Source organism: Moschus berezovskii, chromosome 12, assembly GCF_049115385.1.
Source record: "Moschus berezovskii isolate FMDL1 chromosome 12, NW_MosBer_1.0, whole genome shotgun sequence".
Classification (NCBI taxonomy): Eukaryota; Metazoa; Chordata; class Mammalia; order Artiodactyla; family Moschidae; genus Moschus; species Moschus berezovskii.
This window is the reverse complement of record NC_142471.1, coordinates 90022446-90050426: the sequence shown is the minus strand read 5'-3', so window position 1 is coordinate 90050426 and position 27981 is coordinate 90022446. Positions and strand designations below refer to the sequence as shown.

General features: G+C 57.2%; 1 protein-coding gene across 5 annotated transcripts in view; it reads right to left on the bottom strand.

The window, feature by feature from the left end:
• Positions 1-27981, bottom strand: part of LHPP (phospholysine phosphohistidine inorganic pyrophosphate phosphatase) — a 127345-nt gene that overhangs the window by 56939 nt on the left and 42425 nt on the right. For 3 of the 5 annotated variants that reach the window (XR_016038809.1, XR_008685722.2, XM_055424435.2), the window contains exon 6: positions 25678-25769. Coding sequence is in view for 2 of the 5 variants with exons in the window: in XM_055424435.2 (XP_055280410.2) it covers positions 25678-25769 (92 nt within the window). In the remaining 3 variants the exon portion in view is untranslated. The remainder of the gene's footprint in view (positions 1-25677; positions 25770-27981) is intronic. The other 2 variants (XR_016038810.1, XM_055424436.2) reach the window with 1 other exon arrangement.

The window sequence follows — 27981 nt, the reverse complement described above, 5'->3', positions numbered from 1 at the left end:
GTGGCAACCCCCTCCTGGGCCGAGCTGCCCTGCCCCCGAGGAGGCCTATAGGGGCCCCCACACTGGAGTGGAGGGGCTGCGGGCCCCTCACAGCAGCAGACTTTCTCCCATGGAGCCCAGCCCGGCCCGGGGGACCAGGGGCGTTAGAACCCCAGAGGTTGCGGCCCTCCTGTCTCGAGGGCCCCCATACCGCCTTGGTTCCTGTCATTCTGACCTCCCCTCCTGATCCGGATGCTCCCCATCCACCTGGCCCTCACCTCTCCATGGTCAGGACAAGGCTCCGCACGTCTAGGGCAGGGCCAGCTGGGCAGCTGCGGAACCCGCCCTCCGCTCTGCTTGGTCTCGGAAGCAGGGGGGTGTTGAGGCTGGGGAGGTGCAGGGGAGGTCGGGCTGCCTCCTCAGTCACCCTGGAGGGCAGGCAGGTGGTGACACAGGCAGGCAGGACAACGATGACAGCAGACACCATCTCCAGGGAGAGTGGACGTCGCGGGAGGTGGTGGCTCCTGTGGCCCCCTCGTAGAGCTGGGTTATGAGACATGGAAGCACAGGAAGGCTCACACCGGGAACCCAGGACAGCACGGCTACTCAGTGGTGAACCAGGCTATTGGGCTCCAGAAAGTTTCCAGATCCCACCCAGGCCAGCCCTCTGTGGGGAGCAGAGCCGCCCTGGCAGGCTCTGAGCACGGAGTTCACCTTCGGGGTACAGAACGGGTGGCAGGGCCGCAGGCAGGGGCCGTGGCCATCTCAGGCCTCTGTTGCCGACAGGCCCCTCCCCTTGGCCATGGGTTCCTCACCCACAGCTGGCATTCCAAAACCCTTTCTCAGAACCGGGGCCTAGAGAGCGGAAGCGCGTATTTGCCACAATCAGTCGATGTGGGGAGAAGCCAGGCACACGCACCCGTGCACACACATTCACACCAGCACGGAAGGGCCCCATGCACACAGACGCAGTGTGGCTGAGCTGGGCCACCTCCTGCCCATGGAACACATACCCGTCCTCCCACCCGCACACATGGCTAGGAATCTTACGAACATAAGCAGCTGCGTTATCTGAGCACGAATACTCACAGACAGTGAGACAAGGCCTCTCCCCTGACAGCACAAGAAGGGGTGTGCCATGGGGGACAACTATCCTCAAGCAAGGGCTCAACCACCAAGACCGTGGTCACCACCAGTCCCCTGCCCCCACGCTGCCTGAGGGCAGAGGCGACAAGGCATAGGTCGATAGAGGGTACAGGAAGGTGTTAGCAGGAGACCAGACTCCCCATGGTCAGGAATGAGCCCCCCGTCGCAGGGGGTGTTCAAGTCCAGGTGGCAAGCAGGAAGAAGGAGAGGAGCTCGACCAACCCCCAGGTCTCTGAGGGGCCGGGAGCTGGGCCATCAGCCTCTCCTGCCAAGGTGCGGACGTCTGGGCGACCCTGCAAGGCCAGCGCTGTCCTCGTGGCCAGCAGTTACCCTGCCTGACGCTTTACAAACACAGCGTGATTTCGTTTAATCCTCATAACACCTGACAAAGTAGGCATTGCCATCCCCACTTGCAGACAGAAAAAGCGAGGCTCAGAGTGCTGGTTACTTGCCCCAAAGTGGCCGGTCAGGCAGTGACTGAGTCAGGATTCCAGTCCAGCCTTTCAATTCCAGAGACCCCGCCCCTTGAGGTGCCCAGAGGCTGGCCTGCCCGGCAGACTGTTCCAAGCACAGAAGCGCCCACTCCTGCAAATCACACCGCTGGCCATCATACAAGTCCGTGTCCTGTGCCCCAATTAAGGAAACAGAGTACCACATGGCTTCTTCTATGAATTCTTAAGGCTTTACAAATAAGACTGGCACTCAAAAAAGTCTTTTTTTTCCTTCCCCAGAACTAGGGATTAGAAACTGAGTTCCTTCCTTTCAACTTCTGAATTTAGCAAATAAGATTCATTCATCAAGGGGCTTTCATGTCCATGATGCTGAGAAATTGTTTTGAGGCAAAATCTAATTAGACTAGATTTTCATATTGGAAATACTAGCTCCCATTCAGGCCTAAATACAATAATCACCATCGCTACTTAAGAGTCAAGAGAAGACATATGTTTTAAAAATGCACATTTTATTCTAAAATGTCCCCCTTCTCTGTTCTTTTCAGGTCAAGGAGTCTTCGAGACCATGATCTTGACTGGTGAGAAGGCCATAGCAGAAAGCCCTGGACTGTGAGGTCAGCTGTCTGTATGGGAGGCAGAAGGCGCAGTGGAATAGTTTCGGGTGGGAGAGTGAAGACAGATTTGAACGTCCGGAAGACAACCCCAGGGGCTATTTGAAGAATGGAGTTGGGGTGTCACGGAGGCAGAAAGGCTGTTTTTCTGGCGACCCTAACCCCAATTTTGTCTGAGGCAGCCATGGACGCCCATTCTTAGGCAGAGAATCATGGTTGGCTAAGTTGGCTGTGACGATTTCACTGCCTTTTGCCAGGTATTTCCTCCTTGAGAAGCCCTCATCAGGCATGTTCATGTGACCCAGTTCCAAAGATACAACTGGAAGTATGGAAGTCAGGGAAGGTGGGCACCACTGGGAGAGCCATTTAGAAGGGTCACTCATGGGAGGAAAGCTCACTGGCACTTCCTTGAAGGTGGCCATGACACCCAGTGCCACAGCAGCCATCTTGTGACCATTGGGCGACAGACAAAATGAAAAACCAACGTATTAAGCAGGGGTGAATTTACTGCGAAGCTAATGAGTCTTTGGTTTCATGCCCCTCAACAGCATAGGCACCTTCCAGGGCCCTAGAAATATGTTCACAGTCATTTTTTTAATTGAAGTCAAACTGACATAACATGTAAAAGTTGCTCAGTTGTATCTGACTCTTTGCGACCCCATGAACTGTAATCCATGGAATTCTCCAGGCCAGAATACTGGAGTGGGTAGCCTTTCTCTTCTCCAGGGGATCTTCCTAACCCAGGGATCAAACCCAGGTCTCCTGCACTGCAGGCAGATTCTTTACCAGCTGAGCCACAAGGGAAGCCCTTACATAACATAAAATTTACCATTTAAAAGTATACTTCAATAGCTTTTACTGCATTCACAATATTATGCAACCTTCACCACTATCTAAATTTCAGAACATTTCTGAAAAAAATGTTAAACGTGTCAAGTAGTTTAACCTAAAAAACCCCAAACATGTCAATTGCCCTTCACCATTCCTGGCTCCCCTGCAGCCCGCTGGCAACCACTAATGTACCTTCTGTCTCTACAGACTTGCCTGTTCTGGACATCTCCTACAAATGGAACCACACAGCATGCGGCTTTCGTGTGTGTGGCTTCTTTCATTCATCATAACACTTCCAAGGCTCATCCTCATCAAAGCATGAATCAGTACCTCATTCTCTTCCACGGTTGAATAACACTCCACTGCCTGGAGGGAGGCCACACTTTGCTGGTCCGTTCGTCAGTGGATGGACATCTGGGTTGTTTCCACTTTGGGGATGTTATGAATAATGCTGCTCTGAACCCTCGTGTGCATGCTTGTGTACACTCATGAGCATATGTTTTCAATTCTTTCCAACCTAATTTCACATTCATTAATCTATGGTATTCTTTTTCTTAAAATGCCCCTCTCCTCCGAGTTGCCTTAACTTCAGGCCTCAGTCTGGATTTACCCTGATAGTAAGTCTGGTGGATCAAAAAAGATGGATGAGACAGCCCGCATTGAAGTGCAGTGCCAACCCTGGTTCTGAGGATCTCCGACTGCTTTTTTTCAGAAAATAACCATCCCGATGGCTGAAGCCGCTGCCAGCTGGTGTCCAGCAGCTGCAGCCACGGTGATCCTGACAGGGACAGGAGGTGACTGCAGGGGTCAGCATAGGACACAAGAGACGAAGCCTTCGGGATGACCCTGGACTTCTCTCTGTGACTTGATGAAGTCTTTCACTGTCTTATTATTTAGCTAAGAATATGAGTGAATACTTGTCAGGTACATCCCAGCACCTGGCAGGGGCCTTTGATACATAACATGTGAGTGGCTGACCACCATCCTGATGGCACAGCACCCAACATGGCTCCGGGCACAGCCAGCACAAGGTTACCCTCCCCTCCCCGTCCGCTGTCCAAGGTCAGGATAGGGTGGTAGTCCCCCCGCCCCACTGTGCTCCTGCTCCTGTGGACCCCGAGCCCCTCACAGAGTCAGGCCCACCCTGTACCCTCCCAATGGCTTGGCTGGGAGCACAGCCTGGCGACCCTGATTCAGCAGCACTTGCTGACATGGAACACAGCCCCTCCCCCTCTTCCTGAAGCTCGTTCTGAGCTGCGACAATCAGGGTCCAGAGCTGGACCAGAGAGCATCTAATGGCAGCAGGCAGCTGTGTTTTCTCCGCAACTGAACTTCCTACCTCACTCGGAGAAGAACGACAGTGTCAGCCTTACAGACCCAAACTGCACCGGAAGATTCTGTACTGATTTTCAGAAACACAGGAAAATCGAGAACCAGTTATCCTCCAAGTGCACACTTACACACATACTCATGCATGCTTGCAGACACACTCACAGATGCCCCGCATACACACACACACGCCCTCTCACACACATACACATGCGCGCACACACACCCTCTCACACACACACGCCCTCTCACACATACACACACGTGCACACACGCCCTCTCACACATACACACACGTGCACACACGCCCTCACACACATACACATGCCCTCTCACACACATACACACACGTGCACACATGCCCTCTCACACACACACGCTCTCTCACACACATACACACATGTGCACACATGCCCTCACACACATACACACGCCCTCTCACACACACACGCCCTCTCACACATACACACATGTGCACACATGCCCTCACACACATACACATGCCCTCTCACACACATACACACACGTGCACACATGCCCTCTCACACACACACGCTCTCTCACAAACATACACACATGTGCACACATGCCCTCACACACATACACACGCCCTCTCACACACACACGCCCTCTCACACATACACACACGTGCACACATGCCCTCTCACACACACACGCCCTCTCACACACATACACACACATGCACACATGCCCTCTCACACATACACACGCCCTCTCACACACATACACACACGTGCACACATGCCCTCACACACATACACACGCCCTCTCACACATACACACATGTGCACACATGCCCTCTCACACATACACACGCCCTCTCACACACATACACACACGTGCACACATGCCCTCTCACACACACATGCCCTCTCACACACATACACACATGTGCACACATGCCCTCACACACACACGCCCTCTCACACACATACACACGCGCGCACACACACCCTCTCACACACACACGCCCTCTCACACATACACACGCGCGCACACACACCCTCTCACACACACATGCCCTCTCACACACATACACACATGTGCACACACACCCTCTCACACACACACGCCCTCTCACACACATACACACACGTGCACACATGCCCTCACACACATACACACGCCCTCTCACACATACACACATGTGCACACACACCCTCTCACACACACATGCCCTCTCACACACATACACACATGTGCACACACACCCTCTCACACACACATGCCCTCTCACACATACACACATGTGCACACACACCCTCTCACACACACACGCCCTCTCACACACATACACACACGTGCACACATGCCCTCACACACATACACACGCCCTCTCACACATACACACATGTGCACACACACCCTCTCACACACACATGCCCTCTCACACACATACACACATGTGCACACACACCCTCTCACACACACACGCCCTCTCACACACATACACACACGTGCACACATGCCCTCTCACACACACATGCCCTCTCACACACATACACACATGTGCACACACACCCTCTCACACACACACGCCCTCTCACACACATACACACACGTGCACACACACCCTCTCACACATACATGCCCTCTCACACACATACACACATGTGCACACACACCCTCTCACACACACACACCCTCTCACACACATACACACACGTGCACACATGCCCTCTCACACACACACGCCCTCTCACACACATACACACACGTGCACACATGCCCTCTCACACATACACACACGTGCACACATGCCCTCTCACACACACACGCCCTCTCACACACATACACACACGTGCACACATGCCCTCTCACACACACACGCCCTCTCACACACATACACACACGTGCACACATGCCCTCTCACACACACACGCCCTCTCACACACATACACACACGTGCACACATGCCCTCTCACACATACACACACGTGCACACATGCCCTCTCACACACACATGCCCTCTCACACACATACACACACGTGCACACATGCCCTCTCACACACACACGCCCTCTCACACATACACATGTGTGCACACATGCCGTCTCACACATACACACGCCCTCTCACACACATACACACACGTGCACACATGCCCTCTCACACACACATGCCCTCTCACACACATACACACATGTGCACACATGCCCTCACACACATACATATGCATGCACACACACCCTCTCACACACACCCTCTCACACATACACACGTGCACACACACCCTCACACACACACATGTGCACACATGCCCTCTCTCACACACACGTGTGTGCACACCCCTCTCACACACATACACACGTGTGCACACACACCCCTGCATGCACACGTGTGCACACAGCCCTCTCACACACACGTGTGCACACAGCCCTCTCACATACACACGCCCTCTCACACACATACACACACGTGCACACATGCCCTCTCACACACACACGCCCTCTCACACATACACATGTGTGCACACATGCCCTCTCACACATACACACGCCCTCTCACACACATACACACACGTGCACACATGCCCTCTCACACACACATGCCCTCTCACACACATACACACATGTGCACACATGCCCTCACACACATACATATGCATGCACACACACCCTCTCACACACACCCTCTCACACATACACACGTGCACACACACCCTCACACACACACATGTGCACACATGCCCTCTCTCACACACACGTGTGTGCACACCCCTCTCACACACATACACACGTGTGCACACACACCCCTGCATGCACACGTGTGCACACAGCCCTCTCACACACACGTGTGCCATCTCACACATACACATGTGCACACATCCTCAACACATGCACACGTGCCCTCACACATACACACGCGTGCACATATGTCCTCACACACGTGCACACACACCCTCTCTCTCACACACACACATGTACACACAACGCCCTGTTGAGTCCTGCATGCTGCCTGTGGATTTCAGGTCCTCCTTGTGGCTCCCCGGGAGCAGTCATGAGCTGCTTACATTTCCAGGCTCCACAAAGATCCAGAGACCCCCTGCCCGTGAACTAAGGACCAGAGCATCAGGACCAGATGAGTGGCCTGGCCACTAAGGGCCTCAGAGTGGGTGGTGGGTGCACTGCCAGGGTCACCAGTGGTGAGCGACAGAGGGGAGATGCAGGGCTCCCCCCAGAGGCTGAGAAGGCCCCTCAACTCCCCAGGAGAAGAGCTGGAGACTGACGCCTGACTGTGAGCCGCCCCAAGCGGCGAGCTATAATAACGATCATGGAGGTAGCGGGGCCGCCTGTGGAGCTTCCAACTCGGGCTAGGTGTGACTCAACCATGGGAGAAGCATGCTCTCATTCAATCCTGCCACGCCTGTGAAGTCCAGACAGGGCTCCACCTCCATTTCCAGGTGAGGACACAGGTGCTTCGGAGAAGGGCCAGGCTCACGCCTGGAGCATTGCCCGCCTGAGGGCGCCCTGCAGGTACCAGACGGAGCTGGGCGGGTCGCTGAGGGGCGCCGCCAGCAGAGCACCCTAGCTCTGGGCCACAGACGCCACAAGAAGGTCAGGAGGGCAGATACGCGACAAAGGTCTTGGGTGACTCAGGCTCCAGGCCTGCAGGGCCTTCCGGTTCCGGGACTGTCATCAGGAGGGGTGTCTCAGCAGAGCCTCTCAGAGGCCCCCGCTGTGATGCTCCTGTTCCTTCCAGGCAGGGGCCAAGTGTGGGCACAGGCCGCCCCGTGCAGTGGGCAGCATCTTGCCCACTCCTCGGGGAGGTGGCACCCCTACCAGGTGGGAAAGCAGGGAGAAGGGGACCACCCACTCTGCCCTCCAGCATCACAAAGTCTGCAGATAACATCAGAAGCCCCCTGGCCCCCAGTGTGTTCTAGGAAGCCCTTGCCACATGTACTGAGGGATTCGTTCACAGGGACTCTGGCTGACGGGACCACGGTGCCCGTGACCACACAGGAGGCCCTGTCCCGGGTCCACGCTGCTGTCTCGCAAGATGTGTGAAGCTGTCTACTGTTGGAGCTGCTGCGTGGAGTCCACTGGGGTGGTCGTGGTCCCCCTAACAGCTCAGGGGCTGAGCCCTGGGGTTCAGAAGTTCATCCCACTTGTAGCCGAAGGCCACATTCCTGCCGACCAGAGCGTCCTGCCCCACTCCCCCTACAAAGCAGCTCAGGATGAAAGTCCACCTGATGGAGTCAGGCTCAGACCTCATCCCCATCTGGGCCCAGGGGGCCGTGAGTGTTCATCTTGCCACAGATGCCTCCTGGTCCACGGCACTCAGGGCCCCGGGCCCACTGAGGGGGCGTGGAGGCTCTCACATGGCAAGGGCACGCCTGGTGCTCAATGACTTTAGGGGCCTCCTTTTCCAGAAGAAGACTGTAAGTAATTTAACAGATTTCTGCGAGCCTCAAAATAATTGAACAGTATTTCTGTGAGTCTCAAAAGTATCATGTATTTCTGACATGAGAAAAAAATTTTTTTAACATTTTCTTTGACCTTCAAAGTTTGAGGGTTTTTTTCCTTCTAATTTTGAAATAAATGAAAACACCTTCATGAACCCCTTAAGGTTTTCGGGGGCCCCATATGCTGCGACTCCTGGCTCCAGTTCCTGGGGGGTCTGGAGCCCTGCCTGAGCCAGAACCCAGGAGTGGGCTCAAGGATCAAGAGAGGGGATGAGTGTCCACTCTAAGCCACCAGGCACTCTGACCCACTGGTCTCGGCACCCCATCTGTGCAGACGCTCGGGGCTGTTGGAGAAGATGTTCACGTTCCTACGGCCCTCGGGCCCCGAGAGAAAACTCCACTCCAACTGCCAATGGCGAGTGGAGTACACAGAGCAGGCTGCAGGTTGGGGGCCAGGCCGAAGGGGTCTGGGGAGCCTGGTGGAAGGAGCCAGTGTCCCAGGCTCCAAGTCTGTGTGGGCAGCTTCCCTCGGGATGCTGTGAGCAACTCCAGACGCCCAGGGGCTCTGGATTCTGATGAAAGGCCCCTCCTGCGTGGGGACCTGGGGGAACAGGGGGCAGCCATGGCCTGCGCTGCACTCCCGGCTCAGGTGGGGACCCCTGCCTTTGGAGGCCCGAGGGCCCAGGCACGCCTGCCCACCCACCTAGAGTGCCTCTGCAGAGCCTGTGGACAGCGGTGCTGTGGGGACGCTAGCCCTCCACGCCAGGGTTCGCCCAGGCCTGAGCCCCACCATTATCACACTGATGGGGACACCAACAAAAATGACAACGGCCAGAGCTTGCCACTCACTCACCATAAAATGTGCTCAATGCTCTCTGCACAACACGCCATTCTGTTCACCCTCCACAGAAGGGCTGGTGTTCTTCTTAGACCCATTTTAAAGATAGGGAAACTGAGGCCTCAAGTGACTGAACTCAGGCAGGTGGCTCTGACTGGAGAGGCTTCGCTGCCTCTCTGTGGGGGGACTCAGGAAATGAAGGGGGCATTTTAGTTTTAAGGGCTGAAGAGCCAGAGGACACACTTTGGGGGGCTCCTGGTACACCTCAGGGCACCCCACATTTCCTCCAACCATCCAAGATCCAAGTCCCCCCAGAAAGAGGCCCTGAACAACCATCCTACACTTGAAGTCCACCTGCCCAAGTGGCAGCAAGAGTACCCCCCAAACCGCACAAGGACGGGATAAAAATAATCCAATCCCTGTAGTATTTTGAGAAGCAAAGTGCGTTGAACTATCTCAGAAGGGAGCACAACTTCTCAGAAGGCACCTCCCTCCTTCGCCATGCAGGATTTAAGAGGCAGTGAGAGACAGGGCTGTGAGCAGAACTTGAGTCAGCTCCCAGATACCCGGGTGACCTGCGCAAGCCAGCAGCCACGCTGGGCTTACTTTTCTGCAGGACGTGGTGGGAGGGATGCACCTGGACAGTCAATCCCTGAGGGTTCCTAGATGTGCGTGCCTCTCAAGAAATGGAAGGTCTGCCCGTAACCTCATCACCGCCGGTCTCCTTGGGAGCCGAGCGGCAAATCCCCAGCAGTCACCTGTTGTGGGCAGCCTCCGTCTCGGGGGAAGGAGGCCTGTCCGCACCTTCCCATCGGCCGGAGAGGTGGCCTGCTCTCTGGAAGTGGCTGGGTGTGCGTGACCGGAGCCTCGGGGTGGCAGGCCTCCCCCTTCCTCCCTGAGAACACTGATGGGGTGGGCGGAGACAGCAGGTGGGGGGCCACGCAGCCGGTGGGGAGCCCCTGCAAAGAGCCACGTCCAGTGGGTGTGGTGGGCCCTGCCCTGGGCACCAGGGTGGGAGGTTCTGGCACGTCACCCAGGAAAGGGGGCAACCGGAACAGGGACACCAGGAAGAGAGTCCAGTCAGGGCTGGAGAGTCAGGATCCCGAGTCCTAGGAGGGTCTTTTCCCACCGTGGCCCCCAGGCCACACCTGCCTGCATGGAATCACTGCTCGGTGGCAGGACAAACCCACACACGCTTATCCAGGCAGCCCGGCAACTCCTGTTTACGATGCAGCCTGCATTACTCACACCCGGCTGAGACCTCCAGCGTCTTGGGTCACCTTGGCCTCCACTCTCCCCAGGGCACCGGGCACAGAGATGGAGGGCCCATGGGAGCGGGAGATGGGGAGCCCGGCCCTTGGGACAGGCCCTCATGTCGGCTACCTGACTCTGTGGCCTCAGTTTCCTCATCTGTGAAATGGGGGAAGGGTGGTGAGTGAGCTGTTATCTCTGATGGGAAAGGCCTTCAGGTACGTCTCTGGATGGACCAGATAAAGGGCTCAGGGAGCTCTGGGCTCCCGGCGTCTGATTCAGGCCTGGGGCTGGGCCGGGGTTGTGGGGGGTGCAGAACAGGCTCCGAGCACCAGTGCCAACAGTGGTCAACAGGTCCCGGCCTCCCCGCCTCACCCGACTGCCCGATGGGCTCCAGCAGGCTGGGCACACCTGCCACCCACTCCTGGCAGCCTGATTCATGCCGCCCGGAGCCTCCCACCTGCATCCCCACTTCTGAACAACAAGGAGAAACCCCTGCCATACGGGCAGAGACCTGACAGCCCGACATCTCCCAGGGCCCATGACTCCCCGGGCACCGTGTTCCCATCTCAAAGGCAGGTGGGGAAGCTGAGTCCGGGCGAGCGGGGTGGGGGCTGTGGTCAGGGCTCTGCAGTCAGACATACCTGGTTTGACTCCCGGGTCCCACCAGGTTGTTACTAAATGTTTCTGACGCTCAGGACCCAGAGATGCTGTATTTACCTTACCGGCTTGCTGTGCAAGGCCCGGACCATGGTCCACACCCAGACCCTCACAGTTCAGTCCATCCAACTCCCGGCAGTGAAGGAGCATGGAACAGCTTCCAACAGGACCCATCAAGGCCCACTGTCCTAAACCAGTCCTCGCCGGACCCATCTGATTCTCCTGGGCTCAGAGCTGCCACACTTGGCTCTTAAATAACTCAGGTTCCCAATAGTCTCCAGTCAAGTGGGACCCTGGCCTACTTCCTGCTTTCTGAAGTCACTGACAAAGTGACCCAGAAGTTTCCCTGCCCTTATCCCTTCCCCTCCTTCAGCCTCACCCCTGAGCTCACGGGACCGCAGGCAGATGTCCATGCAGGCTCAGGGACGCACCAGCTGGTCACGTGGAGGCTGGGTCCCTCGGCCTGCAGCCCCAGTGCTGCCCACCCACTCAGGCCTGCAGAGAGGAGCTCGGACACTAGGAGGTGCTCGTGAGCTGCCACCCTGCCCTGGCAAGATCCGTCTGGGGCGGCCTCAGTGGGGCTGGACTTGAGTTTATGTTAGACCATTTCATGTGGAAACACTGAGGTTTCCTCTTTACTGGCAGGTTCCAAAGAAGGCTAACCCCTTCTTCCCGCTCCTGGCTGACGCTGGCCAGAACGGGACAAGGAATGACACAGACGCGTTGCCGGGATCCTGCCGGGCCCCAGCCACAGCATCAGTGGGACCCATGAGGCCTGGGGGGCCGGAGTGAGGGACAGGTCTGAGCCCATTTGTCTGGGGCCAGAGCCGGTGCCAGCCCCCAACTTAGCCAGCCTCGGCCTCCACACCTGTGAAAGGGCGTGGTGGCGGCGGGGTGGGGGTAGTCTGGAGATTCCGGCTTCTCAAGCTCCTGCTGCTGCTGCTTAGTCGCTTCTGTCGTGTCTGACTCTGTGCGACCCCATAGACGGCAGCCCACCAGGCTCCTCTATCCCTGGGATTCTCCAGGAAAGAATACTGGAGTGGGTTGCCATTTCCTTCTCTCAAGCTTCTAAATGCTTTCAAAGCAGAACTTCCACCTCAGTCCAGTGGAATCTGAGGTAGCCCCAACACAGACAAGACAGATGCTCAGGCTCAAATACAGCAGGGTCCGGAAGACCCCCAATTGATCCCCTGCAGGACCAGAGCAGAACTGGGGCTTGGGCCCTGGCCTGAGGACAGACCCTGAGCCCCTGGGCTCTGAGCTCCCTTGGCAGCTGGGAGCAGTTCCTCAAAGTCCTGGCACCCCCGCCCAGCCAGGCTTCACAGCATGTACCCCTGGAGGGCAAAAGTCCACTGGACTAATCTAGAATGGTCCAGAAAGAAACGGACAGTACTCACAAGGTAACACAGCGCAAGGCGGAGGACGCGGAGCAATGGCTATGGAGTCAGTTCCAGGGTTCAAAGACGGGCTCTCACCTGCTCTGTGACCTTAGGTGAAGGTCCCGTGTCTATCCCTGTTACAGTTAGGGTTTTCCCAACAACCGTAGGAAGGAGACACGTCCACAGCGAGAAAGCTGAGGCACAGAGATGTTAGGTAACCAGCCCACAGCCACACAGCTGAGCACACGGGGGGCATCAGGTCCCAGGGCCTGTGTGCTAACCACCAGGCTCCAAGGACCAAGGCACGTGAGACAGTACCCAGATCCCATGGAAGTACTTCAGTTCAGTTCAGTTCAGTCCCTCAGGCGTGTCCAGCTTTTTGTGACCCCGTGGACTGCAGCACGCCAGGCTTCCCTGTCCATCACCAACTCCCAGAATTTACTAAAATTCATGTCCATCGAGTCGGTGATGCCATCCAACCCTCTCATCCTCTGTCGTCCCCCTCTCCTCCCGCCTTCAATCTTTCCCAGCATCAGGGTCTTTTCAAATGAGTCAGTTCTTTGCAACAGGTGGCCAAAGGACTGGAATTTCAGCTTCAGCATCAGTCCTTCCAATGAACATTTATGTCCAACTATTTGCACGTCCTGACGGTTACTTCCCACAGCTGCATCACTGAGCTCTTCCTGGCCCTGCATAAGCCAGAGCCAAGCTACCGACGAGGCCAGAAACCATGAGAGATCTGTCAGGAGCCCGAGAGGGAGGGGACAAGCTCACCACGGCCTCACCTGTACCTGCCAGGCTCACCTGGACCTCACGGCATCCTGCAAGAGCAGCAGCAGCATCTGTTTTCCCAGATGGGAATGAAGCACAGGGATGTAAGGAAACCCATGCAGGGTCCCATGCGGGCCAGGTGGCGGCTCAGAGATGTCATTCCCTGCCGTAAGCCCCCAAACTCAGGCCCTTCCGCCCGCCTATCCCCGTCTGAGCCCTGGGCCAGAGCTGCTCAGGCCGGGAGCCGTGCCCCGGCTTCCTCCCCACGCAGCTGTAGTTTCTGACAAGCCACTGTTGCCCCCTCCTGCCACTGGCTGCCTCTACAACCTCACATTTGGGAGACTCTGAAAATGAAAGAAAACCCTTGGGTGCTGTGGTGGAGGAAGAAATCCAGCCCCCGAATGCCCAGCCCCTGAGCAGCCAGCCCCTGAGCATCCAGCCCCTGCGTGCCCAGCACCTGAGCACCCAGCACCAGAGCAAAGAGGCGCTACCAGTCTCCCAAGGGGCATCTGCTCCCAAAATACTGCAGCCACACTGCAAGGCTCCCTCCTGCAGCCCACCCACCACTCAGTCACGTTCCGGGGCCTTGAGGGGACTCCAGAAGCCCAGCACCTCCCCGCCCGGACCCGTGTGTCCTCAGCCCCATGGCCATACCCTGTCACTCAGAGCCGGCAGTCCAGGGAGGCACAAGGCAGGACACAGTAGGGCGGATGCTGTCCCTCTGAGCCCACATCCTGAGCGCCACCCCCACCCCACAGCCCCCTCCCCCGGCACTCTGCATCTCACAGAGTCCTCCTCGGGCGCCCCTAAGTCCCCAGGGCACACACTCTGTGCCCATCACTGGGCTGGGGACCCTCCAGGCCGCTTGGTCTCCCCACACAGTGCTGAGCGCATGAAGGTGCCTACAAAGCTGAGCTGCCCTCTGGGGGCCCTCTGGGTGGTAACGGCCTGGCAAGGATGGGGTGTGTCTCCCTGCATGGGGGTGCAGGGTTGGGTAGGGTAGGAGCTTGCCCCGCCTCCCTGAGTAGCAAGCCTGGATATAGCCACCTGCGCCTTGTTTAAAGATAAGTCAAGCTTCCTAATCAAGCATCTATCAGCTCACAACGGCTGGCCTCGTGGTGTGCCCTGCTCCGCCTGGCTGCCACAAGGTCACGAATGGCAAGAGAACTGGCACATGGTAGTACCAGAATTCTTCCCTTCCGCTGTCCATGTATGTAAACCTGTGCATGCTGCCGACCGTCCCCCACACGGCGGGGAGGCCGGGAGTCCATTTGGGAGAGCACTTGGAGATTTGAGGATGTGGCGGTGAATTTTCAAAGCGGCGCCTGAACACCCCAGTCGATGACCCCTGTGATTCTACCCAGGGGCGCGGGTCTGGCCGAGCCTGCCCTCGGGAACGCCCGGGCTGTGGGGGATCAGGCCGCAGCCGCGGGCGCTCTGTGCTGTGCACACCCGCGTTTCACAGACCCACTTCCTCCTGCGCTTGTCGGCTCATCCGGCTCCTCCTGTGCTGATGGCGCTGACGCTGCTGCCCCCAAACTTCCATTGTAAAGATGAGAAGACTGAGGCTCAGCTGGGAGGTGGCGAAGCCGGGATTTGAGCCTGGGGTTCTTCTCTGTCTTCAGAGCACATGATCACTGCAGTGGCGGCAGCAGCAGCCCAGGTGACACCCCTAATACCACGTGACTAGGCTTTCATGGGGGCAAAGGGAGACAACCTCGACAGACAGGCTGGCAACAGGTCCTGGAACGCCCTTTCTCCAGCCGGGCAACCCTGGGCGGGTCGGCATCTTCCCCAGAATGCCAGACTTCCCCTGCCCACCCGCGGGGCTAGGGTGAGAACCATGACAAAAAAAAAAAAAAGAAAAATGGTCTGGGAAGCTGAAAGGCCTCTCCCAACGGGGAAGATCCTGGTTGCCCAGTTACACAGACCAGGGTGTCTGCCACAGCGAGGTACATGGGGATGATGAAATTGGCGAAAACCCAGTCCTATCGCTCAGGGAACAGCAAGGGAGAGAGGAGGGAGACAGATGAAGGTCTGGGGTCTTCCTCCCTGGTGGGAAGGCACCCTGGCGTGGGAGGGGGCGTGGAAGGGGCAGAGCCCCTCATGCAGAGTGTTTGGGGGGATGAGAGGGACACAGTCCAGCCGGGCCAGGGGTCGGCCGGGTACAGGGCGACAGAACAATTAAGTAAACAGGAATGATAGACGCGGGCTTCTTCCTGTTGGGGGACAAAGGTACAGACGTGCGAAGGCACCAGGCTGGGATGGCCTGGTGGGGTTGGAGCAGAATCAGAGGTGTCGGTGTGAACCCGTGGTCTTCTGTGGGCACAGGTAGGAACAGAGACACGCGTGGTTGGGTGTGTGAATTACACACGCGCACGCATGCGTGTCTCTCACCTCTGCCCAAGGAGAGGGTCTAGAGAAGGGACGCTCAGAGGCAATCGAACATCCAGTGTCCCGGTCTCTGCTTCTAAATGTCACTTTCCACTCAAAGGCACTGGGGCTCCCAGGAGACAGGGCTGACTCTGGCGCTGAGGCAGAGACAGAACACGATGACCCCGAAACAGCTTTTCTGCCAGAAAGGAAGGAAGGGCTGGAGAATGGAAGGTCAAAAGGACACAGAACCAGCTTGAAGAGGCTGTTACTGGCCACACTGGGGACCACTTGAGCATGCGAATCAATTATGATTCTTATGGATTATCACCTAGTGGGTTGCCCAGGAATCCGTGAGTCCACACGGATAAAAATAAATATGTGGGGAGAAGAGAACGTTCTTCCGTACAACAGAGCATCAATCACAAATGTTAAGAATGAATATGGAATTACGTGGTGGCCATTACAGAAACAGCTCAAGGAGCAACAACAGACATTAAAACTAGTGGACGGGGGCTTCCCTGGTGGCTCAGTGCAAAGAATCCTCTTGCCAATGCAGGAGACATGGGTTCGATCCCTGGTCTGGGAAGCCTCCACATGCCACGGAGCAACTGAGCCCGTGAGCCACAACCGCTTAGCCTGGAAGCCGCAACTCTGAGTCCACAAGCCCAACGACTGAAGCCCGAGCACCTAGAGCCCATGCTCCGAAACAAGAAAGCCTGAGCACCGCAACTAGAGAAAAAGTCCTCACGGCAATGAAGTTCCAGCACAGCCAAAAAAAAAAAAAAAAAACTAGTGGATGAAAGTAGGGTGAGGAACAGGATTCTTACTCAAAGGGTGTCCCCACAAATAGCTATTCATTACAAAGGGAAGAAAACCCAACACTTCATAACTTCACGGCAATCATCACCTTAATCAGACAAGGTTAAGACATCACTGCTGTTGGCAAACGGACACCGCACGCTTCCTAACATGACGCGCTGAGACGCACACGGCATCGCTTCTGTGATACTCTGGCCCCAACTGCGTAACCTGGGTCATATCACGAGGGAGTATCAGACGAGATGACCGTTCTCGGATCTTCAAGACTGTCAGTGTCAAGACAGGCGAGGCCTTGGCGCCCCAGATGGGAGTCCAAGACAGGACTTGCCCCCAGGGCTGGAGCATCCTCTCTATTAAGGAGGCAATGGAATTACCAGGAAGACCTGCGCAGGGTCTGGCTCTGGGAGGAGGGTCCGTGGCATTTGTCTTTTCTGGAAATCTCCAAAAAGGTTTGGAAATTATCAGGCTGTGGGAACTCACGGAGTGCCAGGTAATCCCCCCGAGGTGAGGGGTATTTGGGGTACAAGAGAAACGGCCTGGAGTGGGAGCCCACACAGACCCCAGCTTGCCACGGATCCCCTTGACCTTGAGATGGCCCCTCTGCCACTCAGAGGCCCATACGGAGCTGGGGGAGCCCCCTAAGGCCCTTCCAGGTGGGAGGACCCTGGGAATCCATCATCAGACAAGGCCTTAAAGACAGCAGGATTCAGGCCAGCAGAGGATGGGGCATGGTGATGGATGGAAGGGAGCCTTCTCCGTGGAGCCCCGGTCTCCCCAGCGAGCTCACAGGGATGCTGGGGGGTGGGGGGCCCCTTCGCCGGGAACACTGGGTTCTCAGACCCCCTCCCCTGAGCAGATGCAGGGGAGCTGGAGGAGGAGAAGGGCACGGGAGAGGCTGGCGGGAGAGGCCTGTGATCGTGCTGCCAGGGGGTCCTCTCCGCAGCCAGGCCCAGCACCTCCGGGTTCTCCACGAGGGCTGGCAGAGGAGTGAGGGCCCGGGGTGGAGGGATGGGTGGGCTGCAGGGCCTGAGTGTGCGCGTGCGTGAGCGTGCAGGTGTACATCCTGCCCTCAAAGCTCCTGCTCGCTGGCAGCAAGGTGCCCTCTACTGGTCCCCGCTGAAAGCAGCATGCGGAAGAAGAGAAATGAGTGCTGACCCTGTAAGACTGCAGGGCGGTGAGTGGGCAGTGAAGCCAGGGGTGGAGGTGACGGCAGGGGCGGGCACAGGAGGAGGGACCCGGGGGGGGATCTGGAGGACAGCGAGGGCCCCCTGCGTGCTCCCCCGGGACCCTCCTCAGGGCACAGCGCAGCTCAGAGGCTGGCCCCTGCCCACCCTCTCGGGTCTTCTCCACCAGGCCCTTCCCTGCCCTGGGTCAGAGGCGTCGTCCCAGATGCCAAGGGGCAGGTGGGCTTGGACTGCACACATCAAGGTGGTGGTGGTGGGGGGCCTGGGCCTTCAACAAGGGGAGCCTTGACCCCGCCTTCTGACCCCCTCTGTCCATCGAGGGCTGACTCAGGCCCCTCTGCCCGACGTACCCTCACCCACCGCCGCCTGCCTGGGGTCTACAGTCTGCAAGTGCAGACTCAACGGTCCTGGGTGCCCACTCCGTGCTGGGGCGGCTGGGAGCCCATCCTCTGGCGGCCACCCTTCAGGTCCAAATCCGTGTGTGTGTGTGTGAGCCAGGGTATGGGACCTTGGGGGGTGGGGGTTGCTGCAGGGAGGTCACAGATGGCTGCGCGTGTGTGGTGGCCCAGAGAAGGCATTGATTTCAGTCACAGGGACCAGGGTCTCCACCCTGCCCCTTGCGGGATGAAGGAACTCAGAGGGTGCACAGAGTCCCCCCCAACCCGTGGGCCATGTCCTGGCACCGGACACGGAAGCAGAGGAACCGGAGCGCCCGCTCACAGGCCAGGAGGAGGCCTGTGTCCAGTGACCCAGGGTCCTGCGTGTGAGCAGGGAGCCTGGCTGGGCCCTGGGGCTCAGGGCAGAGCTGTGCACCAGTTCAGGAGCATCACGGTACTTGGGCTGCTTTGTTTTTAAACTAACCAAGTTGCCCTTTCAGGTGGTCTTTCTTCTTAAGAATTCCTCCAATTCACAAACCTAGAGGAGGGTGGCACAAATGCACTTTATAAAATAACTGTTGTTCTGATGAGAGTGCTGCACTTTCGTTATGAAATACTGAGAAGACATGAGGATTCTTTACTAACTGAGCTGTCAGGGAAGCCCTCAGAAGACACCCAAGGATGCAAAGGGCTCCCTAGGTTGGGCTAATGGTAAAGGACCCACCTGCCAATGCAAGAGACATGAGAGACTCGGATTCGATCCCTGGGTTGGGAAGGATGATTCCCTGGAGGAGGGCATGGCAACCCACTCCAGTATTCTCGACTGGAGAATCCCGTGGACAGAGAAGCCTGGCGGGCTACAGCCCATGGGGTCGCAAAGAGTCGCACAGGACTGAACCGACTTAGCAGGCACACACACAAGAACGCAAAGATGCAACCGAGCCCTCTGTGACAAGGAGATGCCTTTCTTTCCCACCTCTGCTGCTCATGCGCCTGCACACCTGCGTCTACACCTGTGGCTTTAACGCCTGGGCTCCAGCTCTGATGCTAACAGCTCATGACCGAGAGGAAGAAGTCACAGGCTGGTTGGTGGGTCAGGCGTGAATGACAGGCCAGGCTGGGATAACCGGGCCCCCGGGCCCCGCACCTGCCTGGGCGGCAGTTTCCACAACTCCAAGTGGGAGGCGGTAACGCTGCCATCCCAAAGCTGGCAGTGGGGGAGTGGGACCAGAAGGACAGAAGCGTCCTGGCGCCCACAGGTGCCTGTTACAGGGCCGCAGACTCAGGGCGCGTGTGGCGTTACTGAGCCCCGGGCTCTGGCCCCAGCGGTGCTGTCTGCAGCCTCCCCGGTGGGAGGTCTGCCAGCCTCCCCGGCTCGTCTCCAGGGATGAGGACTCATCCCTCTCCAGGCTGCCCGTTCTATTCTGGGAGCGCTCTGATACACCTTCAGGGGCAGCCTCCTCTGAGGTTAAACAAGGATCCTTCCAGCGCTTCCCAGAGCAGAGCCAGCGAGCCAGCAGGGCTGTGAGCTGAAGTCCACTGTCGAGGTCTCTATTTGCCCCTCAGAAAGGGCAGCGTGGGAAAACCGAACCTATTTTTAGCATAGGGGCCATACTTTTCTGGGGAGGTTTCTTTGTTTTTTGCACATCTGGTAGTTTTTGAATACTGTGTGTTACCATGGAATATTATAGACACTATATTGAAGATGCTCTGGATTCTGTTTTTTAAAATTTTGGAAATAAAACGGTAGGTAGAAACGGAAAGAAATACAGATTATAATAAGAGAATTTACTCTACCTAAATGCTAACATTGCAAGGACTATTTTAAAAAGGTGTGTGGGGACGTGCACGCCACACAAGCAGAGAAGGAGAGCCCGCAGACAGGCAGAGACAGGAAGAGACCCCCACTGTGTTGTCGGAGCACAGCACGCCATCCCCCTGCGTAAAGCAGCAGAACCCTGGGGCGGGTTCCCCAGTGGGCACGCATCATGGTCGACCCGCCCGGGGGAGACCTCAGCGGCTTTCTGGACCAGCCCCGCCGTGGTACCACACTGCTCCTGGGGCATCACTAACGAAAATGCTAATTCACTGGCCCTCCTGACTTCAAAGGCCAGAGGTGGGACCGGCTTCAGGCAGAGCTAGATCCAGGTGCTCAAACAGCTGGGACTCTCTCTTCCTTTCTCTCCTGTCTCCAGGCTCTCCTTTCAGCTTCGCCCTAAGACCAGGCTTTCCCCTGGAATGACACAGACAGCCACTGGTACTTCTCAGGTTCTATTTCACTGGCGACTTTCCTAGGGGTTCTCGAAAATCCTAGGCCCAGCTCAGATCACACAGCCGTCGCTATGGCCAGGAGCTCCACACGTTCCAGACTGACCCAGTCTGAGGTTGCCTACTGGGCTGACCGCTGGTCCACTGATGTCCCACGGTGGGGTTGTCCCCAGACCCTCCCCCAACTGGCAGCCAGGATGGAGCCTGCGGGACCCAGGGATGAGGCCCCTGAGCCTGGCATTAACTGGCTCTCCGCAGCTGGGTGGGGGCGGGCTGTGGCCGGGCAGCAGCTGGCCGTCTCCAGTCTCTATGCTCAGCTTGCAGCTCCACCTGAAGCTATGTGGAGCCCCCTCCCCGGCCGGGAGCGTCTCCCAGAGGCCTGAGGTTCAGGAGTGCTCACTCAGTGAGGCACAGGGTCCCGCCTGGAGCACAGGTGCTCCACAATGAGACCAGGGTTGGTGGGCTCTTAACCCCTGGGTCTGCCGGCCAGGCCACCACCCACAACCCTGGCCTCCAAGAGTCTCATGGTGACAACTGTGACGGCTGGAAAGCCAACGCCCAGGTTCGCTCACTTCCTTCAAATACCACTTGGCCCTAGAAGAAAACTCCGTCTTGTTCCAAAGAGGAAGCAGAGCCTCCTAAGCAAACTTTGAAGTCAGTGGCTGCACAGTGATGGGAGACAGGGTCAAGGGCCAGGCTCGGGCAGCCGCTGTGTCCGGGCCGCGTCGGACCTGGCCGGTTCCACGCCAGCCTCTGGTTCCACCACCAGATTCTCTGCACCCCACAGCCTCCAGCCTTGTGCAAAGTGGCTGGAATCTGCCCACCCCCCCCACACACCCCCAGCTGAGAGAACAGTGACCGTGGGCACCCTAGCCCCAGCCCGGCTTCGGTGTGCACGTAGCACCAGCCCCAGCTGAGGGCCCTTCCCAAGTCCAAAAGGGCGAACCGCTTGTCAAGAACGTTCTGGGCTCATAAAACATCATCCAGCCGTGACTAAATAACAAGTAACAGGACACCCAGAGCAGGCTCCACGCAGCCAAGTTACTGACACAGCACGACCAGCGTGGGCCCTGCAGTGTGACGCCTGCTGTGCAGCGTGCAAGGGGGAGCCGTCCGGGGGTCCTCGCTCCGTTCCTGGCATGTCCCCGGGAGGAGGGGTCGGGTGGGGCCGTCGGAGGTGTGAAGGGTCAGTGAGATGTCCTGAGGGCCTCCTCCTCCACTGGGGAGACAGGGCATCTCGCTGCTGGGAAGGATGTCTCTGGCCTGAATTTGTCAAGGGTACACAGGGCCCAGCTCCCACGAAGATGAGGCCTGTCCTTAGAAGAGAAGAAGGGGACCATGGTGCCTGGGGGTGGGGGCGGCAGCTCTCCCAGCCCAGCCCCCATCACTCAGCCACCGAGCCCTGCCTGCGCCCTGAAGGGAGGCTGGGACCATGACTCCTGCAGCTGCTGGAATCTGACCGCAAGGTCTAGATGTTCCCAGGAAGAAAACAGAGGCAGAAGCACCCACCTGGAGGCGGAGAAACCAGGCTCCCGCCCAGCCTCTGCCAAACCTCGTCAGGTGGCCCGAGGCAAGGCCATAGCCAACTTGACTGGGAAGGCCTCTGGCGGCAGGGGAGACTGCACCCCAGTCTCCAGGACTTACTGGAACCGTGAGGATCTGCCATCAAAGGGCTCAGGACCCCGGGGGCGTCGGGACGGGACCTTATGGAACTGGAGGAGCAGCGGCTTCTGGCTTCAGGCTGGAAGGTTCTGCCAGCAGCCCTGGTGCGTCACACATGCCAGGAAGGGGCAAGCGGGGAGAACGCCCGAAAGTCCTACACCTGCTGGCTGGGTGAGGACCACACCCTGGCTGGGCTGGACTTCCAGGCAGAGCAGGTATGATCAGCAAGCTTTGTGTGGTTTCAGCCACGACTCTGCTGCCCGGCTGGGCGGGTCGTGTTTGCACGCTGTCTGACCTGGGAGCTTCGCTGGCTCCAGACACCGCGGTTGCCGAAGGGCGCCCGGCCCGCTTCCTGCGGGGCCTGAGCCTTCCTGACGGTAGTGGTAGAGGCAGGCCCTGTGAGGCCCTCCTTCTGAAGCTCAGGCCCCCGTGAGCTCGCCCCACTCTGACACTTCACCCTTTTCTTTTTGGGCCATTTAGCGGCACAAACAGGAAGGAGAGAGGAGGATGAAGGAAGGTCACCGGAGACCTCTCAGCCACGGGCAAGTCCAAGTGCCCCCAGCAGTGCCGCGGCCGGACACACAACCTCGTGCGTGCACACCCAGAAGACGCTGGCGGGAGGGGCACCTGCAGTGGGGCTGTCCAGAGGCCACCAGCGCCGCCCCCCCAGTCCCAGAGAGAGGCCGGATCCCTGTCGAGATTCACACTTGCTCAGCTTCCCCATGCGGCCCTCAGCCTCCAGCCAGTGGAGAAACCACATGGCCCAGCGTGAGCACCAGGCGCCTCACTGCAGGGCTCTCTGCCACCTGTGCCCTGGGACAAGGCCATCCTCCACCCGCCTCGATCCCCCAGTGCAGTCAGGGCTGGGCCAGGGCTACCAGCAGGGGACACAGCGCACCCACTCGGGCCACTCACAGGAGAGGCCCCGCGCACAGTAAGGACGCCTCGCTGTCCCCGCCCAGCTCCTGTCTGGTGCAGACATGGGTCACAACGACCTTCAGACCTAGTGGGGCCAGCTCGCAGAGGCGGCCAGAGGGGTGGAGAGCTCCCGGGGGCAGGGGAGCCGCCCTAGAAGGGGAAGTTGGGTGCTGTCCCGGGGGGAGTGGGGGTGGGGGGTTGGAGGGTTGGAATGCTGGCCCAGTCCCCAGGGTGCCAAAGTGCCAAGGCTGCTCACTGGCCCCAGGCCAGCTACAGGGCCTGCCGCGAGCTCCGAGCAAGTGCCACGCAGGCCTTGTGCACCAAGAGTGCCATCTGCAGGCAGAAGGCGGCCGCGCAGGGGCCCCGCGGTCTGCCAGAAAGGCACCCAACAGGTGTGAGCGGAGGCGAGCCAGGACCCTCTAGCATCCGTGTTGATAAGAAGGAGAACAAGCAGGCGAAATCAGCACGAGGCATCAGGACGGCAACACGTGATCGGTATGAAATGTTACGAATGGGCCTTTTCACATGCTTCTCCCACTGAGTCCTTGAATTCTCGTGCACGCCTTTTAACCCAGCTTCATCTCCAGGGCTCCCCAGCACCTGCGGCTTGTGGCCACTGCATTAGACAGTGAGGCGCTGGAGGGCAGAGACGCCACAAAACGTGGCTCAAGGAGGAGGCAGGTGGAATACAATCCTGGTTTTGTAAAATGTCCAGATGTTACCAGAAGACCCGTATGTCGTCAATTAGGCCAATCGGTTTCTCTCACCAGGAGATGGGGCGACAGGGGCCTCAGAAAAGTGCCGACCCCAGTGGTGCGCGGGGGACACAGCTGCCCCCATGCCCACCTGCCCACTGGTGGGCTTCCTGACCACACATGGGGCCCTTCCTTAGGGACCGAGCTACCTAGGGGCACATGTGGGGTCTGGGACAAAGGCAAGACCTTATTGGTTACAGGGGCATGGCTCGGGCTGGCCAAAAAGACCCCAACCGCGGCTACATTTAATCCCAGCAGACACATTTTTCTTCCTAAGAAATCAGAAATAGCCCAGTACCAAAAAAAAAAAAAGACATGGTTCTCACTCTTCACCCCGCTCTGAGCCTTAGCATCGTGTTCTTAGCAAGGAGGCCCCACTCCTGTGCCCATGCTCACAGGGGCTGCCTGGGCCAGACCAGCTCCTGACAGGGTGGCACCAGGGACCCGGCACCACCGTCCAGCAGAGCATCAGGGTGCCAAGTCCTCCTGCTCAGCAACTCGGAGGGCGGGGGACAGAGGACCGTGGGGGAGAGAATGTTGACAAGGCTTTGAGTCGGCCATAAGCCGGGCACTGCCAAGGAGACCCAGGAAATCCCGGAAACCCTCGTTTGAGGATGTTGGGGAGAAAGGAGGCCCAAGTTTCAGGCTCCAAGGTAGCCCCTGACACCCTGGGAGGGCCAGGAAGAGGCTGGAAGGGACTTCTTGGCCCCAGACCCCCAGGGACGCTAAGACTTGCTCACTCGCCTGGTGTTCCCCGACCCATCCCAAACCCAAAGGCCCCCTGGGTCTCTCATACAGGAGACGGGCCTCAGAGTGAGGGTCAGACCCTAGAATCGACTCCTCTGACCCGGTCTAAGCAGATCGCTCAGAGCTGACGTGGTCCATACCCCCTACCCCCATCCCACATCCAAATACCCAAGGCAGCCACGTTTTAAGTAAGCCTCTGCAGCATCCATGAAACGGTACTTCCTCTGAATGGCCACAGTCAAAACCACATAGAGTCAGGCGGGACGACACTCTGATGTCTGAGAGGGGTGAGAGAGAGCCACGCCTGGAGACCACAGGGCACCGCCACACACGGCAAGTGCCCGGACCCCGACAGGTGCCCGACGGCGACCCACACGAGGCCAGGCTGACCTCCCGGCAGCGAAGACACTCTGGAGATGGAGGCTCAGCTCCAAGTGTCTCTGACTCATCCCTGACCACACACCTGTCATCTTTAGGTGAGAGAGCCAGACATGTGGAGGAAAAGGATGCGCAGTGACCAGAGCGCACAGCAGCTGTAACCTCCGAGCAGAGCGACCCATCTGCCATGGGGCCAAGAGGCCCGAGGCCCAGGCTCTGCGTGGGTAGCAGGCTCAGCGGCCGGCCAGGGCCTTGAGTGTGTGGTCTCCACACGGCACCCTTCTCCAACCCCACGTCTGAAACTCAGACCCCGTATCGAAAGCTGCTTTCCCTACCGCTCTCTGCTACTAACAGGCACCCAGGCCTGTCCAGGGGGCAGTTACCAAAACATCACCAGATGCCCACAATCTGCTCTTCCATCTGGAAGGAGGAAAGCCCTTTATTTTGGAGACGAAAAACAAAACCCTGGAATCCAGGAGGAAGGCAGGCCAGCAGGGGCAGGCCCCCACGGGGCGCCTACCTGAATTTCCCGGTCCGCACCTGCAGGGCTCTCATCCCGCACCGCTGGGCACCGCCCACGTCGCCCACGATGTCGTCCCCGATCATGATGGCCTGTCGGGCAGACAGTGAAAGGCGCTGAGAAGTGGTGTCGGGCGGCTTTCTTCCTGCGCTCCCTCATTTTTTCTGACATCATAAACCTCTTGATTTGATGTTTCAAAGCACCATCATACACATTAAACAAGGTAATACTGTCGTCATATTGACTAAAAGTCAACCCGCTTGAATATATCTCGCACTGCCCGCCATGAGCTGCAGCTCTGAATGGTGCATACTTGGGGAACGTAAAATCAACTGACACGTATCGAAGTGATACAAGGTGGGCTTCCCTGGCGGCTGAGCGGTAGAGCATCCGCCTGCCAAGGCAGGGCATGCAGGTTCAATCCCTGATCCGGGAAGATGCCCCATGCCAAGGAGCAACTAAACCCGGGCACCACAACTCCTGAGCCTGGGCTCGAGTGCTGGGAAGCCACGATTACTGAAGCTCTAGAGCCCTCGAGGCCGTGCTCTGCAACCAGAGAAGCCATCACAGTGAGAAGCCCACGCTCTGCAACCAGAGATCAGCCCCGGCTCCCCACAACTAGGGAAAAGCCGCACAGCAATGAAGACCCAGCACAGCCAGAAATAAACACACAGGTGCCACAGGGACACATGGGGAGTTGACACTGTCTCACCTCTGCTCGAAAACAGGCTGAATTTCACCATCAGCTAAATACTCTGTAGGGCTTCCCTTGGGGCTCAGCTGGTAAAGAATCTGCCTGCAATGCGGGAGACCTGGGTTCGATCCCTGGGTTGGGAAGATCCCCTGGAGGAGGGAAAGGCTACCCACTCCAGTATTCTGGCCTGGAGAATTCCATGGACAGGGGAGCCTGGTGGGCTACAGTCCGTGGGGTCACAAAGAGTCAGACATGACTGAAACGACTTAGCACACACACAAAAATATCCAGTACTCAGAAAGGTAAAATTTAATAAAAATAAATCCCATCCAATTAAAAAAACGATCAGACGTGCAAAGACGACAAAGAATCACACACAATGAAGAGGAAAATCAACCAAAACTGAACTGGCACTGACCCAGATGTAAGAATTAGCAGACAAAGGCATTGAAGCAGTTATTATAACTGTATTCCATATGTTCCCAAAGTGAAGAAGAGACAAATATCCAAATCCAGCTTCTAGAGCGGTAAACTACAACGTCTGGAACGAAACACAAAAACACCGGATGAGATTAAATCCAGGTAAGACAATGAGGAAAAAAAGAGTAATCGACTTGAAGACACAGCAATAGAAACAATCTCAAATGAAACACAGCAAGAAAAAAAAATATTTTTAAGAAAATGAACAGAGTGGACTATGGCGAAACTTCAAAAGGCCTGGTGTAACCGGAATCCCTGCAAGCAAGATGTTCAGAGAGGAGGCAAAAACAATATTTGAAGAAATAGTGCCTGAAAAATTTCCAAACTCAACAAAAATGATAAATCCACAGCTCCAAGATCCCAATCAATACCAAGCACAAGAAACACGAAGAAAGTTACATCGAAGCACAACATAACCAAATTGCTCAAAACCAATGACAAGGAGAAAATCTTAAAAACAGCTGGAAGACTTAGAGAATGAACTTATGGTTGCCGGGAGGAAGGACTGGGAGGAGGGATAGAGAGTTTGCAATGAACAGGTGTGCACACTGCTATTTTTAAAATGCATAACCAACAAGGACACTTAAGCGGCCCAGACCACAGAACTGCTCAACAGTTACCAACCGAAAGCGTCGGGGGCGAGTGGCGCAGTCAGCATTTGTGTTGCTGAGACCTTAGTCATCACTGGTAGGCGTCCTTTCAACATCAACCTATGTGATAAATATTACCGTTTACATGGATTCATATTCTTTACGTGAAAGTGGCTCAGTCATGTGTGACTCTTTGCAACCTCATGAACTGTTCAGTCCAAGGACTTCTCCGGGCCAGAATACTGGAGTGGATAGCCTTTCCCTCCTCCAGGGGATCTTCCCAACTCAGAGATCAAACCCAGGTCTCCCCGCATTGCAGATGGATTCTTTACCAGCTGAGCCACAAGGGAAGCCCAATACTGGAGTGGGTAGCCTATCCCTTCTCCAGAGGATCTTCCCAACCCAGGAATCGAACAGGTGTTGATTCTTTATGTAAATAAATGCATTTTCAAAGAAGAAAAAGAGCAGCCTCCCTCACTCAACTACTGCACTGATTTAAGGGAGAAGGCAATGGCACCCCACTCCAGCACTCTTGCCTGG